This window comes from Heterocephalus glaber, unplaced genomic scaffold, assembly GCF_053883595.1.
Source record: "Heterocephalus glaber isolate CG9 unplaced genomic scaffold, H.glaber_assembly_v1.0 deba00001479, whole genome shotgun sequence".
In the NCBI taxonomy this organism is placed as follows: Eukaryota; Metazoa; Chordata; class Mammalia; order Rodentia; family Bathyergidae; genus Heterocephalus; species Heterocephalus glaber.
The window spans coordinates 5,407,161-5,425,752 of record NW_028258316.1 but is presented as its reverse complement, the minus strand read 5'-3'; the positions used below and the strand labels follow the sequence as shown (position 1 = coordinate 5,425,752).

General features: G+C 60.9%; 1 protein-coding gene across 1 annotated transcript in view; it reads left to right on the top strand.

The window, feature by feature from the left end:
- The first annotated feature begins 4,782 nt into the window (after positions 1-4,782).
- Ncs1 (neuronal calcium sensor 1) overlaps positions 4,783-18,592 on the top strand; it is a 36,532-nt gene continuing 22,722 nt past the window's right edge. The window contains exon 1 of the mRNA XM_004849113.3: positions 4,783-5,084. Within this exon, the coding sequence (XP_004849170.1) occupies positions 5,021-5,084 (64 nt within the window). The 5' untranslated portion in view covers positions 4,783-5,020. The remainder of the gene's footprint in view (positions 5,085-18,592) is intronic.

The following is an 18,592-nucleotide window of genomic DNA, read 5'->3' as shown; positions in this document are numbered from 1 at the left end:
TACTCTAAAGACAGTAACTCTTTCTTCTTGAAAAGTTTAATTGATACAAATCACTGTCCACAGGTATGAGACACAATGTGACAACTTCATGCATGTGTACAATGTTTGATGATCTAATGCGTAGTTAACATTTCTAGCTCCTTATATGCATTTATCCTTTTATTGCAGGGAAGCCTGGGAACTCTTCCGGTTCTTTATAAACTGTAATAAATTTATTTAAACGATAGTCAGCCTGCTGCTCTGTCCAATGAATTCTCCCCATCTAACTGCGCGCTTGTTTATTTATTCATCTATTTATCTATTTTTGCAGTGTTGGGGATGGAACCCAGGACCTCAAGGGTCCTAGCAGGTGCTCTACTCCTCAGCCACTCCCCTGCCCCTAACTATATTCCAACACGGGTTACCCATCCTCTCTCTACCTGGGCCCCCTCCTCTCCCTTTAGGGACCACGATTCTGCACCCTTTCTATAACTTCAACTTGATTTATTTTTGGAGACAGGGTCTCAAGCCCAGGGTGGCCTTGAACTCCCGGCGATCCTCCTGCCTCAGCCTCTGGAGTGCTGGGATTACAAGCGTGGGCCACCATGCCCGACTACTTTAACTTCTTAAGCTTCTAAAACGAGTGAAGCCATGCACAACCCTTTCACCTTTCTGCACCCAGTTATTGCAGGTAACATATGTCAGGCCCAACCATGTTGTCCCAACAACAAGACTTCCTTATTTTATGGCCAAATAATATTCCATTGAGTGTCCGTGTCCCTGGACACCCAGCTGGTGAGCTGCGCCACCACAAACAGAGCACGCAGCCGTTTCCAAGCCTGTGTACCCTTCCCCAGAAGGTCGGAGTTAGGAGATGAGAAACCGTTTGCCGAAAGCCACAGAGCACATGAGGGAGACACGATCAGTACTAGCGCCCTCTGCTGGGCCACATCCTCACCTGCCCTGCCCAGCAGCTGGCCATCCTGGCCCATTCCACCCGTGCCCCAATCCATCCAGCCCAGTGAACTTAAACGGCATCCGCCCCCTCTCCTTACAACGCCAGATGCAGCCACATAGAGTGCGGAGCAGTGTCTACTCCAGAAGTGTTTCCCCACGGGCTTTCTGCAGCTCCCGGACGACCTTATAAAATAAAACAGGGCAGTACCTGCCGGGTGTGGTGTGCACACCTGTAATCCCAGCACTTGGGAGGCTGAGGCAGGAGGATCCCAAGTCTGAGTCTAGCCCAGGGAAGTTACCAATTTAGCAGAGGCCCTGGGTTCAATCTCTGGGACTGCAAGGAGGCAGAAGGGGCTCTCTCTTTGCTGAAAGGCGGAGGGGCAGACCAGAGGCTGGCTCAAGTGCAGGCACCAGGCCGCACTGCATTCCAACTCCTCAGCCTACAGGGGCCCGGGAAGCTGGGTCCAGATCTCAGGGTGTCTGTGGGCCAGCCTGCTCCTCCTGAAGCCCCCTGCAGATAAGCAGAGGGACTTGACAGCGATTTCTCTTACTCAGAAGCACAGCCTCTAATTGTAGGAAACAGTCTGCATAAAATACAGATGAGTTTCCGGAAATAGATACATAGCCAACAAGCAATGCCTGCTGAGCAGTGCGTTTTGAAGGGATGGAGTTTCTGTTCTGTAAATTGTACCTCGAGAAAAAAATGCAGACGAGTGGAGAAAAGAAGTACAGCTGTCATCCCACTGTGTAGCCCAGGCTGGCTTTGAACCCACGGCATTCCTCCTGCCTCAGCCTCCGGATCATACTGGTTTATAGCCTGTTTTATTTGTGCCTTTATCTTTCCAGTGCTGGGGATGGACCCCAGGGCCTCACACATGCTAGTCAGGTGCTCACACCGGGCTGCACCCTGAGCCCCAAACAGAACTCAACATTTACCTTTGGGTGTCTTGCAGACGGCTCAGAGCCCACATTCTGGGGGTCCGTGTCTCCTTCCAACTGCCCGGCCTAGGCGGCTTCCAAAGTGTAGCCCCCCCATCCATCCCCACCCTGGGTCATCAACAGCCCTCCAGGTCCCAGCCTTCAGTGGAGGCTCTGCTGTCCCCCTACCCTCTCATCCCGCAGCAGTGGGGAGGACCCTGTCCCCCCTGGGAATCAGGCCACGACTCCCAATCACAAGATGGCTGTGTCCTTTTCTTCACTCACCTCCCAGCCTCCAGGGGCGTTAGTGGCCACAGCCTGTGCGGGAGGTCAGGGCAGTGGGCCCGACCCTCTGTCCCCAGGCTCGGAAACTTGCAGTTGACCCGGGAGGGACCCTGTGGCCCCAAAGGCAGGTCAGGATGGGGGGGTGTCCCCTGCCCAGGGCCAGAGCCTGGCCTAGCCGGCCAGCTCCTCACTGCTCCCTCCGTCGCCCACACTCTGTCACTTCCAGGCTCTCCTGGAAGTGTTCCCGCCAGCTTGGCCTGGCACCCTGATTTTCCTGGTCCCCAGTCTGCTCCCTGGTGATCCCCAGGTCCAGGCCCCGAGTCCAGTCTGCGCTCTCCCTGTCCCTGCCTCCACAGCAGGCCCGGCCACGGCTCCTGGCTGAAGCCGCTGCTGTGACCCTGGCAGCCCTGTGGCTGTGTCTCCACCCTCACCTGCCTGGGTTGTCACACAGCAGGGACCCGGCTAGACACAGACCCCCTCCCAGCTCCAGCCCTGCCCTGGCCCTGCCCGAGGGTCCCCAGGGCCCTGTGCTGGAATTTGTCCCCTCTGGGAGGTGTTAGAAGGTGGAAACTGAGTCCAACTAAGGAGTTTAGGGCAGGAGCTTTGGGGAGATGATTAGGATCAGGCAAGGTCCATGGCTGGTGCCCTATGATCAATCCGGTGGCTTTAGAAGAAGACAAAAAAGGGGAAAGAGCTGGGCATGGAGCTATGCACCTATAGTCCCGGCTACGTGGGAGGCTAAGGCAGGACAATCACTCAAACCTACAAGTTTGAGGCCAGTTTGGGGAACATGGACAACATAGCCAGATCCCGTATCAAAAAAAAGATCAGAGACCAGACAGACAGACAGACAGACAGACACACACACACACACACACACACACTCCCTGTCTCCTGCCACATGGTGTCCTGCACTGTCATGGATCCCAGACCCAGTGAGCCCATTCCCAGATGTGTCCCAGACCTTGGCAGCCCTGGAACCTGGAGTCGAAAGCGCCCTCTTTTCTTTCTACCCCCCCAGCCAGAGGCACCTTGCTACTAGCCCCAGAAAACAGATGAATGCGCCGTCTAAGGCCCACCTCCCGGTCCCCTGCAGGCTCCCCAGGCCCAGCTGCCCTCTTGGCTCCTTCCTCACCTCCCTGGGGTCACGGATGGCCCTCTCTGTCAGAGCTCCCAACCCTGACACCCTGGCTTTAGGTTTGTCTTTACCTCTCCTGTTTTCCAGGGACCTCTTGGTTCCGTCTGACACACTGAACACCCACACGTGCCTGCGGTTTATTGCTCACGCAGTCCTGTGATGGCAGGACTCAGTCGAGTCCCAGGGGCCGGCCACACGCAGGGCACATGCTGGGCATCTCCGAAGCCCCTGGGACTCCCGGCTCCCCAGCCGGTGCCTCCGTGTCTGCTCCTCCTGGGCCTTTCCACAGCCTGTGACGTGTCTGTCACCAGTGCGATTGTCGGATTGCTGGGACGGGCTGGGGCAGATCCGGGAGCTCCTGGGCTGGTGGCAGGGGTGTCTGTCCCCAGGGCCCAGCTCTGTGCTTGGCGTGAGAGCATTGAGCAGAAAAGAGGATGACACCAGGGTTTCTAGAATGCTTGAGTCGCTGCCCCACGCAGTCATACCCGCCAGGTCCTGGTCCCGGGTCTCGTGCCACCTGGGCCCCCACCCCCAGAATGAGGCCCTCAGCCAGGCCTTGGGAGGAAGAGGGTGTCTGGGGTGAAGGGTGGTATCAGCCCCCAGGGTTCTCTGGGCTTTGTCCTGGGCCCCTAAGAAACTGGGGACCCTGAGACCCTGCCGCTAGCTGCTCTAAGCCCCCCATCCCCACCCGGGCCCATCTGCCGTCCTCCATGCCACTCCTTCTCAGGTGGCCTTCTGGGTGCTGGCTGGGGAAGAGGCGACCTCAGGAATAAAGCAGGTCAAGTTTGCAGCAGGTGCTGGAGAGGACAAATCCTGGTGGGAAGGAGGGGGCTCCCCCATGGGCCTCCTGGGGTGGCGGCCTGGGTGGCTGCTGGGCCAGCTCTGGAACCCCCCTCCCCTGGGCCATTGGGCTCACTGGGTCCAGATCTGGAACGGGGCCACCAGATCCTGCCCGAGCCCCACAGTCCAGGAAACACAAGGCAGCGGGACCCTGTCACGCTGCCAGGAAGCTGTCGGGTGCTGGGGACAGAGCCCCGGTCTGGGCAGAGACCTCACGCGGTGCCCACGGGCCCTGTCCCTCCTCTCCCGGCTCAGCCACTCAGGCAGGGTCCGGACCCTGTGCAACCGAGGGTGTGGGCCCCTCTGGGTCAGGCCTGCTCCCCTGCAGGTCCCACCCCTCCCTCCCTCACCCTAGGCTTGGAGGTCACCGTCCCCAGGAGCTCGGTAGGTGTTCCCCACAGCGACCTGCGCCTTGCGGAATGAATGAATGGAGCCTGGCTCGGTCCCCAGGGCACTCGGTGGGCGGAGGGGGTGTGGAGCCCCGCCCAGGACGCAGGATGGGGGGCGCCGGGCGCGCGGGGGCGGGGGGGTGGGGTGGCGCCGGCGCTGAGTGGCGGCTGCGGGTCCAGCCCCGGCGGCGCGGGGGAGCGGGGGAGGGAGGGAGGGAGGCGGGGTGCGCAGGGCGGCGGCGCAGCAGCGAGCGTGTGCCGCGCGGCCCAGTAACCAGGGACGACCGCGCGGCCCGCGCACCCCGGCCTCCCCGCGCCCCGCGCCCCGCGCCCGGGCGTCCCGGCCAGGCCCGCCGCGGGGGGCAGAGGAGCGCGCTGACCCCCGGCCCGGGCTGCGCGCTCACGGCGCAGACAAAGGCGCGGCCCCGGCCCGGCCCAGCCCGGCCCCACCGCTCCTGGGGAGGGGGGCGCCCCCGACCGGTCCGGCCCGGGGGCGGGGACGCGGCTGCCGAGGATGGGGAAATCCAACAGCAAGTTGAAGCCCGAAGTTGTGGAGGAGCTGACCAGGAAAACGTACTGTGAGTACGCGGGGTTCCCCGCCCCCAGACCCGCGCGCCCCGCATCCGCGCCGCCTGGACTAGGAGGCCTGGGCGCGCCTGACCCGCACCTGGCCCTATTGTCCCCCCAGCCCGGGCCCTGTGTCGCCTGTCACCGTTCGCGGGGCCGCCCCAGCCCCCCGCGGCGCCCTCCACGCAGAGGCTCGGGTGGGGCGGGGGGTGTGCGGGTGGGGGCGGGGCGCGCCGTGCGGTGACTCGGCCCTGGGTGACTCACGCGCCCGCCACCGCTGCTGCGAGGTCGCCCGTCGCCCCCTCCCTGGGCCCCGTGTGTAGAAGGCGAGACCGCAGCAGGGCGCTGGGGAGGGCGCCGGGCGCCCCGGGGTGCCGCATTCTTGGGCTCCCTCCACTTCGCTCAGGACGCGGGTTTGTGGTACCGCAGGAGGCCGACCAGACCAGGTGGGTTCCGTCGGGGAGCCTTCTGGGGCAGCCCCCAGGAGGAAGGCTGGCGCTCTGCCGTCTGAGGGTCAGTCTCAGGGACCCCTGTCCACTTGCCCATTTCACAGCTCGCACCCTGGCTTCCCCCACCCGGAAGCCTCTCCAGAGCGGCCCGGCGCGCCAGGGGTTAAGGTCAATGAGTCCTGAGGACCCGCTCTCTTCAGGGATGGGGATGCGTGGCCCTGGCTGGGAAGACCAGGCCTGGCTGTTTGACCAGGAAGGGGCAGTGGCCCTGGGCGGCCCCCCGGGCCCATTGCACCGCCGGGGTGGGGTGGGAGGTTGGGGTGTAGATGGAGCCCTGGACCCAGCTCCGGCCCCCACGCCAGCGGCCTTCCCGCAGCCTGCAGGTCTGGCCTGGCCCTGCCCCTCGCCCGCATGTGCTCAGAACCAAGGCAGGGCTTCCTGACAGCCCGGGGTTGGCCAGGAGCTGCTGTCTGTCTCACTCAGCGGGGCTGGGTGGCCCTTTCTGTCCAGCTGCTGTTCTGTGAGGTGCTCTGGGCCCTTTTGTAAGCTCAGCTCAGATGTGGCCCACAGCTGTCAGCGGGCCGGGGAGGGCGGGTGCCTGGGCCTCTCCAGAACAGGCAGCCTGGGCAGCGTGGGGCAGGGGCCACTATGCTCCGCGCGAGGCCCAGTGTCCTGGTTATCACCATGTCATGTGCCCAGCTCCTTGTGTTGTCAGTGTGTCAACTCCGCAGTGACCCTACACATGGTGGGGACTTGCTATCTGCGTTTCCCATGAGGAAACTGAGGCTGAGGGGCAAAGCAGCAGGCCCAAGATGCCGAGGGTGGTGCTGAGCCTGCGTGAAGATGATTACGCCAAAGCTGTGCCCAGGGGAGACTACGGAGCTCATCCCAAGGGGGCTCTGCTGCCCCCTGCCTGTCGCTGCTGTAAGCCTGCGGTGATTCATTCTGAGGGCAGAGGGACCTGGGAGGGGTCCTTGGTCCAGCCCCCTGCGGGGCAGACCTGTCAGCTGGGTGGAAGTTGGCTGACAAAGTGGGTTTTAACCCATGAGCTGGGCTAGGCTGTTTTTAGAGCCTGAGCAGGCCTGGGACAGCTCTGGCTGGGAAGGGGGGTAGCTTGGGTGCTGTCCCTTTGTGGAAGCCCTGACTGGGGTGGGCACAGGTGGGGGCGCCATGACCCGGCTGTGTCCCTGCTGATCCCGGCACCTAGTGGGGCTGTACCGTGCACTAAATGAAATGTTCCCCAGCAGGATATGCAGAGAAAGCCTGTCCCGGTCAGGCCTCCATGTGGCCTTCCTTCTGATGGGGTGTGGTGACACCTGCCTTTTGTTCTGGGGGCTCTGTCCGTGGGTGGGGTCAAGGACCCTCAGGTGTCCCCATTTCCAGGAGAGCTTAAGTCCCAAGGTGCCTGGGTGCCCCTCACTCCCATATTTCCTAGCCTTTAGGTCTGAGCCAGAGCCCAGGAATTTGTATCTCTTTTTTTTTTTTTTTGAGACATTGTCTCACTATGTGGTTCAGGCTGGCTTTGCCTTATGGAGATCCTCCTGCCTCAGCTTGCTGAGAGCTGGGATTACAGGTGTGTGCCATCATGCCCGGCAGGAATTTGAATCCTTAACAAGAGTTCTTCGTGCAGACCTTGGTTCTGGGAGGAACCAGAGCCGTGTCAGATGCTGGGGGTCCTAGGCCACCTTGTGCACAATTGGTTACAGGGTCAAGAGGGTTTGGAGGGGACCCCAGATGTCCGTGCCTCAGTGGGTGCCATGCTGTCTTCAGTGGGAGTCCGTGTGAGGAAGCTGGGGAAGGCCGGGGGGTGCCAGCTGTGTGGGTCTCCCTGACACATCTGCATTCAGCCCGACCAAATGCCTCATCTTTGAGCTGAACATCTGCAGCTGATTATTTTCTCCTTTGCAGATAAGATCCAAACATCAGTGCCTGGTGTTGCACCGCTCCCCAGCCGGGAGTGGCAGGTGGGCAGAGGCAGGAGCAGGTGTAGGAGGAGGGACCTCTTCCTGCCTCCGACCCGCTTCAGCCAGGACTTGCAGGGCTGTGGTCAGCGCTGCCAGGTTTCTCTGAGGTCCGCCTCGCTCAGTCTCTTGAAGCTTGGAGGTGAGGCTATTGCATCCCTGTGTGCTAGGCTGGGGGATAGGCCAGGCCTCTCTCCCAGTAGCCTGTTTCCTATCTGAAAAATAGGCGTGTAGACTGGGGGATGTGAGCCGCAGCTTTGGGCCTGATACTTGCAGCAGCAGTAAGTGGTTAGCAGCTCTCCTTACACTGTAACATTGTTGTTTTGGAGTCCCTGCGGTGTCTCTGAAGGTTCCCAAAGCCAGGTGCCCACCAGGCCGAGGCTCAGCCTCCCTTGGCCTGGCTCTTCCCACCAGGCAGCAGGCGGCCCCCGGGGTGCTCCGCCTAGGGCCCAGGGTGGTCACTTCCTCCTTGTCACTGTTGCTCCCTGCACCTTGACCTTGCCGCCAGCCCTGAGCCTCTTCCGCCGTTGCCCTGTTGCCCAGGGCGGTGCCTGGCACGCAGCAGCCAATGCCTGGCGGGAGGCTCTTGGGTCGCTCGGTCAGGGCTGTCCTGAGACCTGGCGGGACCCTCGGAGGATAGAGACTCCTTTGTCTGGAGAGCTGTTGGGGCCCCATGGCCTGGCAGCATGAGCCACCCAGGGCCAGAAGGACCCCAGGAAGGGAGGGATTCGGTCCGGAGAACAGGCCAGGCCCTCCCTCCTTGGGCTCTGCAGCCCTGGGCAAGTCACTCACTGTCTCTATTCTGAGGTTCTGGCCCTGTCCTGCCTCTTCCTCTAGAAGCTGGGCTACACAGGAGGCCTTGGAATTTGGGGAGACTGAGGGCAGCAGAAGGGTCTTTTATGCTTTTTCCCCTGCGATGTTGGTGGTGGCACCCAAGGCCTCACACAGGATAGACAAGCACCCTAACACTGAGCTATATCTCAGCCCTCTTTAGTTTCTGTTTTGAGACAGGGTCTCACTCAGTTCCCCAGGCTGAGCTGGAGCTTGTGATCCTCCTGCCTCAGCCTCCCAGAGTTCTGGGAGTACAGGTGTGCACCACCACACTCAGCAGGGCCCAGCATGGTGCCTGGATCTGAGGGATCTTCCAGCCTCTCTGGCAGCCGTCTTGTCCACCAGAGGGGACCCTCCCCGCCTGGCTGTGGAGCCCAGCTGCCCCCTGGCACCCAGCTCCCCCAGGCTCGGGATGAACCCAGCTGCAGAGTGTTGGCTGTGGGGGACATGGCTGAGAGGGGGCCAGGCCAAGGAGGGCCCGGAAGGGCAGCTGGATGTTTCCCAAATGGGTGGGGCGCTCTGGAAGGGAGACCACAGGCCCCCTGACTTGGTTTGGAAAGATCATTCTTGGCGAGGACTCAAAGAACAGATGGCAGGGGACAGTAATGGAGCCCACAGGTAATCACGGTGATGGACCAGAGGTGACAGGAAGGACAGATCCCAGATGTACTAGGAGGAAGACTCAGGGTAACTTTCACTGTTTTGTAAATTTGGGATTATCTACTTTTTATTTTCTAGCTTTAAAAAACCCGATGGGAATGTCTGTCCCTGCCATCAACCATTCTCCTAAAACATTTTTTTTAAGTGGTGCATCACAGAAATGTAATTTTTTGTCTGTTTGTTTTGAGACAGGGTCTCACTATATTCATAGTTCAGGCTGGGCTTGAACTCACTATGAAACCCAGGCTGGCCTCGAACTCACAGCAACCCTCCTGCCTCAGCCTCCTGAGTGCTGGCCACTCTGCCCAGCTATAACATACTTTATTGACTTCCGGTCATTGGACAGCCAGGTTCCTTCTTCCCCTCAATAGTGCTGTGACAGACTTCTCTTTACTGAATCTTCACACGTGTTTTCCCCTAAATATAAGAAACCAAAAAGGGGTTATGTGTTAAAAGCTGGGGCCGTTTTAAAAAGCTTTTGATTAAGAAGTGTAAATTGCTCTCCAGAAGATTGCTCCAATTTACATTTTCAGCCAAAGTGGAGGAGAGGGCCTGCTGTCCTGCATTCTCACCGGCCCTGGGCATTCTTGTTTTCTTCATCGTTGCCAACGTCACGGGGAAGAGAGGCGGAAGTCCGCCGTTTCAAGTTCATTTCTTCGATTACTGCTAAATAGAACCCTGGCATCGAAGCGCTGGCAGAGACTCGGGGACCAGGAATAAAATGCCTTCACTTTACAGACAGACAGGACAGACTGGGGCCCACAGGCCACACTTGTCCTCCAGATCACGCAGCAGGCAGGCGGGGGAACCCAGGTGACACCCATGGGTGCTTCTGCCTGTGCTTCGGGGTGGGTGAGTGGTGGATGGGGCGTCCGCACTCCTCAGGGCCATGGCCATCGGGCCTTCAGGCTGGCCTTGTCCCAAACCTGTCGGTGCTGGGTGGGGAAGGAAGGCCTCGAATCTGCAGAAGGGGCGTGTCCGGGTCTGTCACACAGGATAGGACAGTTTGCACAGCAACTGGGACGTCTGCTGGCCAGGGAGGGGACAGAGTAGCTTGCAGGGATCTCAGGGAGAGCAGGTGGTGGGCTGGAAGCCACGGGGACCTTGCCGTGAGAAGGGCTGGACAGCAGGGCCTCCTGCAGGCAGGCACAAGGCCTGACACATACATAGTAAGTGCTCACTAAATGCTTCCCCAGGAAGGCAGCCCCACAGGGGGACAGGAGTCCTTGGCCACTCTGCCGGGCTCTCCTGGGGGCATGAACATGGACGGCCTCCCCATTCCCTGGCCGGGTCATGGCTTGATCCTTCTATGTCAGCTCCCCCAGCATGAAGGGTCTGGGAGGAAGGGCGAGCTTCAGAATGCTTGGCTTCTAACTTATTTTTTTTTGAGACAAGGTCTCACTATGTAGGTCAGGCTGGCCTTAAACTCAGACCCCCAGGGTGGCCTCGAACTCACAGCGATCCTCCTGCCTCACCCTCCCAAGTGCTGGGATGATAGGTGTGCACCACCACGCCCAGCTAGGCTTCCAATCTGTGTGCACATGCAGGAGCAACCTCCCAGGGCTTCAGTCCCAGAACAGTGGTGGCTGCCACGGTGACTTGGGAGTTACCAGTCCCCCTGGTATTATACATGTCTCCTCTGGCCCAGGGCCCTGACCTGTGCTCGTGGCATTTGTCATCCACTCCTCCTGGGAGCCCCGTGTGTCCCTGTTTTACAGATGAGGCCAGGCAGGGTGCTGCCTGTGGGTTCGAGCCCTGTCTTACTGCACCGTGCACCCCAGGACCTGGGGAAGGGTCTACACGGGGGCTCTGGAGGCTCCGGGGACAGCCTGTGATCGTGGGTGTTGCTGGCAGGGTGGGCGCTGTGGGTCACGTGTGTAAGCCCTGACTCACGTGTGCATGCTGCGAGCGTGAGTGACGGGGTCACAGCACGAGTGAGGAGTGGGAGAGCCGGTGCGCGTGCGTGCAGGTTGTAAATGTAGCTGTGCCCGGGGGCGGGGGCGCTGGGAGGAGACACAGCCAGGCCGGAAACCGGATCAGGGGGCTTGGCTGCGACCCTGGCATTGGTGATGTGGCTGCCACCTCTCTCTGTCCCCTCTTGCCGTGGCCCTGCTGGGCCCTGGGGTCTGTACTGTGGGGAGGGGCGACGGCAGTGATGACTATAGCTACCAAGTTCTCAGGCCAGGAGTACTGAGGACAGGCGTTGGCGGCTACAGTCCCCACCCCTGGGCCCACGTTAGAGACAAAGAGGAAGAAGCGTAGACATTTCCCGGCCTGGGCATGGGGTCAGGTCTTTGTGCTGGCAAAGCCACAGCCTCCCCACCCTGAGCCTTACTGCTGTGATCTCTGCATCCCGGGACCTTAGAGTTGCCTGTGTAGGTGGTGAGCACCCTGTCACCGGAGGCATCCCAGCCGCTGCTGGAGCATCAGGCACTGGCCCGGCATCCTGGGTCGGACAGTGGGTAGATCCTAACAGCTGCAAAGGGGGGGCTCTGCTGCTTCCAGGTGTTTTGTCTCCTGGGAGGATTGTGGGCAACTTCTGCCTTGGCTTCCTTCAGGAAGGAGGCAGGGCTGAGGCCTTGGGGGTGTGTGAGGCAGCCATGACCAATTACCTGAGCAAATATCAGGCGTGGTGGAAGGGCCTGGAGGTGGAGAGCTGCTCAGGACTTGGCAGACAGGAAGCGGACAGTGAGGGGCGGGCCCTTCCAGGCCACGCCCCCAGAGATCTGCTACTCCCAGCCAGACCACGCCCCTCAGCAAGTCAGCTCTGAGCCCCACCTATGAGCGCACGGGCTCTTGGGGGTCAGGGAGATACAGACGCACAGGAGGAGGTGTCCAGGAAGCCATGACGGGAGCCTGTGGGCCAGTGCTCCTGTCCCCTGCCCACATCCATCTCCGAGGCCCTGGTGCTGACCATGGGCAGCGATGTGCCTATGTCACAGTCTCTGGCTGTGAGCCCAGGCAATGCCCCACTTCAGGGCTGGCACTGTCCCCGCTCTTGGGGCACTGCCCCCGGGCCTGGGAGGTGAGGCACAGCCTGAGGCCCCTGAGGAGCCCCGCCCTGGCCAGCACCCACACAGCCCAGGCCTCCCAGGGCGTGTCTGCGGCACCAGGCAGAGACTGAGTCTGTGGGTGCCCGGACACAGCCACACAGGGGCCCAGTGACGGAGGGGACCCCGGCGGCTGCCTGTCCTCTGGCCTTTGTAGCCATGCTGGGAGCTGGCCCTGGAAGCGTCCGCCTTGTGCTCTGGATTCCTGGTGGGGCACAGGGCAGGAGGAATGCGGCTTTGAGGAATGTTTAACCAGGCAGGAGTAGCACGGGCCGAGTCGGGCAGTTCTCTCTCCAGTCTTGGGGCCATGGCCACTCTGCTTCAGCCTTTGGGGGACAGGAAGTGGCCCCCCTTTTTCTTTTTAAGCCCAGAAGCTGTTATGGGGACCAGAAAGACCTCGGGATTTGGAGACAAATCTCTGGCTGCATCCTGGCCGGAACCTCTGGAGCTGAGGGAGGGGTCGAGGCAGTATGTCTGGCCTGCTGGGGTCGGCTGCTCCTGCTCAGCCTTGCTAGGCCTGGGTTCAAATCCAGCACCTTTGCTTATTGATGCCTGGACCTCAGCCCTCCCTTTCCCACCAGGTTCCCTTAGCCCATCTATAAAATGGGCAGATGGTGGCTGGGATCAGGGAAAACATGGGCAAAAGTTCCCCGCCCATCCCAGGCTTTGAATTCCTCCTGTGCCTCCTGGTGGGTTCATATGTGGACTGGGAAAACAGTCTTGGGGGGTCGGTTCCAGGGTAGGTGAGTGACCTCTGAACTAGGCCTCTGGCAGCACAGAGGCGGTTTAACCTCCAGCCCTTGCGTGTGCCTCCTCCCCGCGGCCCGGGTGGGACCCCTCCCTGCCCACACACAGCTTCCACTCCATCTTCCCTTGCTCCTGAGCACCTTGAGGCCGGGCTGGTTCTCCTTTCATGGTTTCCTGCCGCAGCCCTGGGTCCAGGGCTCCGCCTGCAGCAGATCTGCTGGAATGAATGAAAACAGACGCAGAAACCGGCGGGCTGGTGAATGGGTGAAGTCCCCTCGCTTCCGTCCAGGCTCTTGGTGTTCTGGTCCCTCTGGGGTGGGGGGCTGGGGCGCCCTGGGCCTCTGCCGGCCCTAGTGGGGACCCCACGGCCCTCTCCCCTCCTGGGCCAGCAGAGGGCGGGGTCCCAGCCCCGCCAGCGGCCTGTCCCCTCCCCGCCCTGCGCCTGCGCGGTAGGAGCCCCAGTTCTTGGTTCCAGGCAGGCGGTCGGCTATTTTTGGCGCTCTGGGGGAAAGCAGCGCTTTCTCTCTGTTCCCAAACCCGCGGCGCCTGTTCTGGGGCTCAGCGCCCGCCCTGCCTGCCACTCGCCTGCCCCTTGGCACCCTGAATGCGACTCCTTCGGGGACTCCGCAGCCCCCCAGGCCACTCAAGCCACTGTCGTCCCCACGTTGTCTGTGACCAGGGCTCTTGGGCCTCCTCTGTGCGTGATTTAATTAACACCAAGGGCAACCGTCCCTGGCTCGGTCCCTGTGAGCTCGGCTCCAAGCCCGGGCCTTTCTGGAGCAGGGCTCAGGGCACCGACGGGGAGGAGGCCCTGCCGCTGTGATGCCGACCGCGGGCTGGGACCAGAGGCATCTCTGCCCCAAGCCAGGCTTCCCCTGCAGTCAGCTGCTGTGGGCTTGCAGTGCGGGGGCCAGGGCTGTTGGATGCTGGGATTCTGACCCCCTGGAGGAGGGAGGAGGGCTTCTACTCGAGTGACATCTCAGCTGACCCCTGAAGGGACAGGGCCCAGGATTTACCTACGACTCAGCCATTGTTTATCTGGAATTGCAGTTTAACAGGGTGCCCTGCAGTTTTGTTTGCCAACCTTGGCAGCCCGACCTAGGGAGGAGTGGGAGATAAGAAAGCAGGAAGAGGATGAGGCAGGAGGGTTTGGGGGGAGGCTGGGTGTTTCAGACAGAAGGCATGGCATCGTCCGGGTGTGCACCAAGACTGGGGCACGCTGAGGACCGGGACACGGTGGTGACCCCTGTGGTCAGGAGGTGATAGGAAGGAGGCAGACAGTGGTTGTGGGGGGCACAAGCAGTGCCCATCCCCAGCTCCAACAGACCCGGAGGCAGCCCTCCTGCCTCGGCCTGGTATAGTAGGTGTGTACCACTACCCCCAACACCCGACTTACCTCTTGCCTCCTTGGGCTCCTGGTGACAGCCCACCCTTGTGCCAGCCAGCCCCAGCTTCCCCTCTACCCCCAGGCCTGGGGCAGGATGGGGTGAGTCACTTCTGTGACCCCAGTGGGCAAGGCAGTGCCATGCCTACACCCTTGGCTCGTAAAGGGCAAAGCTGGAGCCAGAGCTGCCACCTGGGCTGTTGGGGCTGTGGGGAGGGGATGGGCAGGAGGGAGGAAGCCCAGCCTGCGGGGTGCCCACCTCACTGGCCCCGTCACCCTGCTGGGACACCTTATTAATAAGAGCAGCCACCATCAGTACCCTGGGATATCGGCTGCACCATGCTCTCAGCCTGGATCGAAGTGCCCCCTCTGGGTGATCCTTGGTCCTGGCACAGTATGGGGCCTGGAGGCACCTTGAACTCACAGTGCTATGTGTGGGTTCACCTTTTATGAGAAAACAAAGAAACTTTTTTTGAGACAGGCTGGCCTCGAACTCGTGGGTATCCTCCTGCCTCAGCCTCCTGAGTAGCGGAGATTCAGATGTGCACCTCTGCACCCAGCTTGGGATGATTATTTTTACCCCACCAGTCAGATGAGGAAACTTGAGTTTCAAAGTGGGGAGCAGATCAGAATGCTCAGGCTTTGTCCCGATGAGTGCAAAGGCACCTCTCTGTGGAGCATTTCTCCATCATGGAAATGGGCTAGGGGCAACCCCTGTGCCATGGGACAGGGCCTGATGGGGGCACAGAAGCTCAGCCAGTGGACTCTTCGGGACTCAGGAGGACCGCAAGGGGCTGGGAAGAAAATGGGCCTGCCGTGGTGGGCACGCCTGTAATCCCAGCTGTTGGGAGCCTGAGGCAGGAGGTTTGAAAGTTCCAGGCCAGCCTGGGCAACTTAGTGAGACCTTGTATCAAAATAAAATTTTAAAAAGGGCTGGAGGTGTAGCTCAGCGGCAGAGCACTCTTCTCGAATGCATGATGTCCTGGTTCAATCCCTGACACCACGATTAATACATAAATAAGAAGGGGTTGGATTTGGGGTTTGCAGGGCTCGGAGCAGCCTCTCCCGGCTGTGCACCCCGAGGCCTGGCTCCTTCCCGGACGGCAGGGGGAAGCTTTCTGCCTCAGCACCCCCCACCCCACGCTGGTGGACGCTGCATTTCGCTCCCTCCTGTCCCCCTAGTGCAGCCCTCAGACCCTTTGGGATCTGCTTTGGGCCACTTCCCTTTACATACAGGGAAACTGAGGCCAGACAGGAGACTGAGGTGCAGGCCCCTGGAAACCAGGCCCCATGGGAGACCCACACTGCCTTCCCTGCAGGCAACCGCCCTTCCTAGGCTTGGCTGGGGCCAGGAGGTGTGGTCCCCCCTTCCCTGGTAAGCTCAGCTGGTGGCACCTGAAGAAAGGCAAAGAGAGCCAAAGCAGGACCCTGCTGACCTGTGACCCCCAGCCTAGAGTATGAGGGCACTGGCGGGGAGGCGGAGGTGACCACATGGGGGTGTGGGCAGCTGCCAGGTGGGGGACAGAGGTGGGGGCCGAGAAGAGGCAGATGTGGGGGAGCCCGGATCGAGGGGAGTAGGGTTTCGACCCCCAAGAAGCTTGCAGGGCAGAGGGCTGAGCACAGGGAGGCTTGTCTGCATCTAGCTGCCCGGCTGGAGGGAGGAGGAGCAGTAGTCAGGGTGTCTGGAGGGATGGGAATGTCAGGGTTAGTAAGAGGGATCAGCTGGGCGTAGTGACACACCTATCATCCCAGCACTCGGGAGGCTGACGCAGGAGGATCCCCATGAATTTCAGGCCGGCCTGATCTATACAGCGGGACCCTGTCTCAGAGTAAATAAAGTCAGAGGGGTCACTGGTGGCCAGGCCCAAAGGCCCTGCTGCTTTCTCCCCCGGGCACCCAGTGCCACCAGCCTGAGATGCTGGAGGGGCTGCTGCTGGGGTCTGTCCTTGAGCCCCCTCAGCCCCGCTCCCCGTTCAGCACCTTGAGCTGAAGCATTTTGCTTTAGGGAAATGAAAAGCAGACTCAGCCTTCCTCCTGGGCCTATTCCTGGCAGAAAGGAGGTGCTCGTGGGGGAGGAGGGGCAGGGCCCTGGGCGTCTCCACCTGGGGTGTGGGGAGGTCGCCTGGGTCAGATCAGTGCCCGGGGGAAGGGGGTGAGCTCCTAGCCCAGCTCTGTCCTGCGTCTGCCTCCTCAGAGCTGCCACATTCTCTGTCCACAGCTCCAGAGCACAGCAGAGTGTGGTGCCACAGGGACACATCTGGAAACCTAGCCTCCTGGGAGACTGAGGCAAGGGGAGAGCAAGTTCAAGGCCAGCCTAGGCAGTTTAGCAAAATCCTGTCTCAAAATAAAATAAAAAGGCCTGGGGATGTAATTCAGTGGTAGTGTGCTAGCCTAGCATGCGTGAGGCACTGCACAAAGAAAAAAGAAAACAAAATCTAGGCATGATGGCACATGGCCAGCACTCTGGGAGGCTGAGGCAGGAGGACTGCAAATTCCTGCCCACCCTGGGCAATTTGGCAACCCTGACTCCATATAAAAAATACAAAAGGGCTGCGGATGGAGCTCAGTGGGAAGCCCTGGGTTCAGTCAGTACTGCAAAACACACAAGACCCCCTCCAGAGGACCCCTGTACTCTGTTGTGGACATGAGGGCTCAGCCTTCAGAGGAGGCCGGCCTGCTTGTCTGCTGCATAAGCCTGGGGGGAAAGGGGGTGAGAGGTGGCGTTGGGATCACTGTGAGCTTTGTTCTCTGGGTACCCCGTGCAGCCTGCTGGGCGGGCTCTGCGGAGCTGGGCAACATGGCCTCAGCGTGGGGCAGTCGGGAAGGGGGCGTCCATGGAGACACTGGGGCTGTGCGGACGGACGGATGGGCCCAGGCCAGAGGCCGGGAGCCCAGGGCCCTGCTCTCACTGTGGGCCCCACTGCTCTGCCCAGGGTCCCCACTCCCACCCTTCCTTCATCCGCCACGGATCTGTGGGGGCTGAGGGGGCGTGGCGTGGCCTGGAGACTGCTAGGGAAGGGACATTGGGCGGGGCTCCACCAGGGCCTGGACCCTGAGCCCTGAGCCCCGGCTGGGAGCCGCCAGGCAGGGAGAAGGGAGGGAGGCTGCAGGCCTGGGAATTTCATGCTTGGCTGCAGGCTAGGCTCGGGGGGATGGAAGACCTGGAAGCCGAGGCTGGGAAGGTCACCTGGGCGGAGGAGGGAGGAGGGGGCCTCTTCCGGTGCCTGTAGTGGGACCGGCCTGGGGGCGGGGCCAGGACCCCCAGGACTCCTGCCAGGCTCTGAGGGAGGAAGGCAGCCTGTGCCACCAGGAAGCCACAGCGCCCCGGATGGACCGGAGCCCCGGGCAGCGCCCCAGCTGTCCCCACCGGCCTCCCGTCCCTCCTGGTCCCCATGCCGTCCACACACCCTGAGTTATGTTTGGTGGCCCCGGCTCTTTGCTTTTTCCGGAACATTCCTCCGACCTGGCTTTGCATGCTGTTGGCTTTCCGAGGCGCCCGGCTGGTTGGCTGGTGGGTTTGTCCCTCATGCTGGGTCTGTCCACGTGTGTTCTCCTGACCTGACTCAGGGCAGGGGCACTCGCTCCATGGATGACTCATCCCTCCCCATGGTGGCCATTTAGGGACACATAGTGTTGCACTGTTTTATGACTGCAGAGGCTGGCTTGGACCAAGGACAATCACCTTTTATTTTAATAGTTACGTCTTTTTTTGTTGTTTTGTTTTGGTTTTTGAGACAGGGTCTTGCTTTGTAGCCCAGGGTGGCCTCGAACTCATGGGGATCCTCCTGCTTCAGCCTCCCGAGTGCTGGGACTATAGGTGTGCACCACCATGCCCGCTTTGTCTTTATTGTATATTAGGAAGAACCCACAGACACAAGTCACTGGCTGTGTGCAGGCCATTACCGCTCTGACTGAAGCTGATTAGGCAAATCCATGGGAACAAAACGAGGGGATTTCAAGAAAAGTGCTCATCGGGAGTTGGGACAGTGGGGCGGGGAGGGATATGGCCGTGATGGAGAGGCCAGAGGCTGTTACCCAGGGTTCTGTGTTGGGGACAGCCAGCCAGCCATGCCCCCTCTGCCTTCTGCGGCTTCTGGGGGCTTGGTGGGTAGCCCAGGGGAGGCTGGGGTTGGCGACCGAGGAGACCCCAGCAGGGACTCGGGAGGTGGAGACATCGGACCCAGGTCCCGTGAGACCTGGCCGAGCTCAGCAGTGGCCCTGCCGTGCAGGTCTTCCCCACCAGCTGTGTGCAGGATGCCATCCCTTGCCAAGGTCACACAAGGTCGTGCAGCTCACTGGCGACGCTGTGTGGGAAGCGGGGAGGGGAGCTGTCCAGGGAGGGCCCTGCCCTGCCGTCTCTCAGCTGTGGGGCTCTTGTGCAGGTGCAGAGCAGTGAGCACAGCCCATTCTACAGATGAGGAAACCTCGGTTCTGACA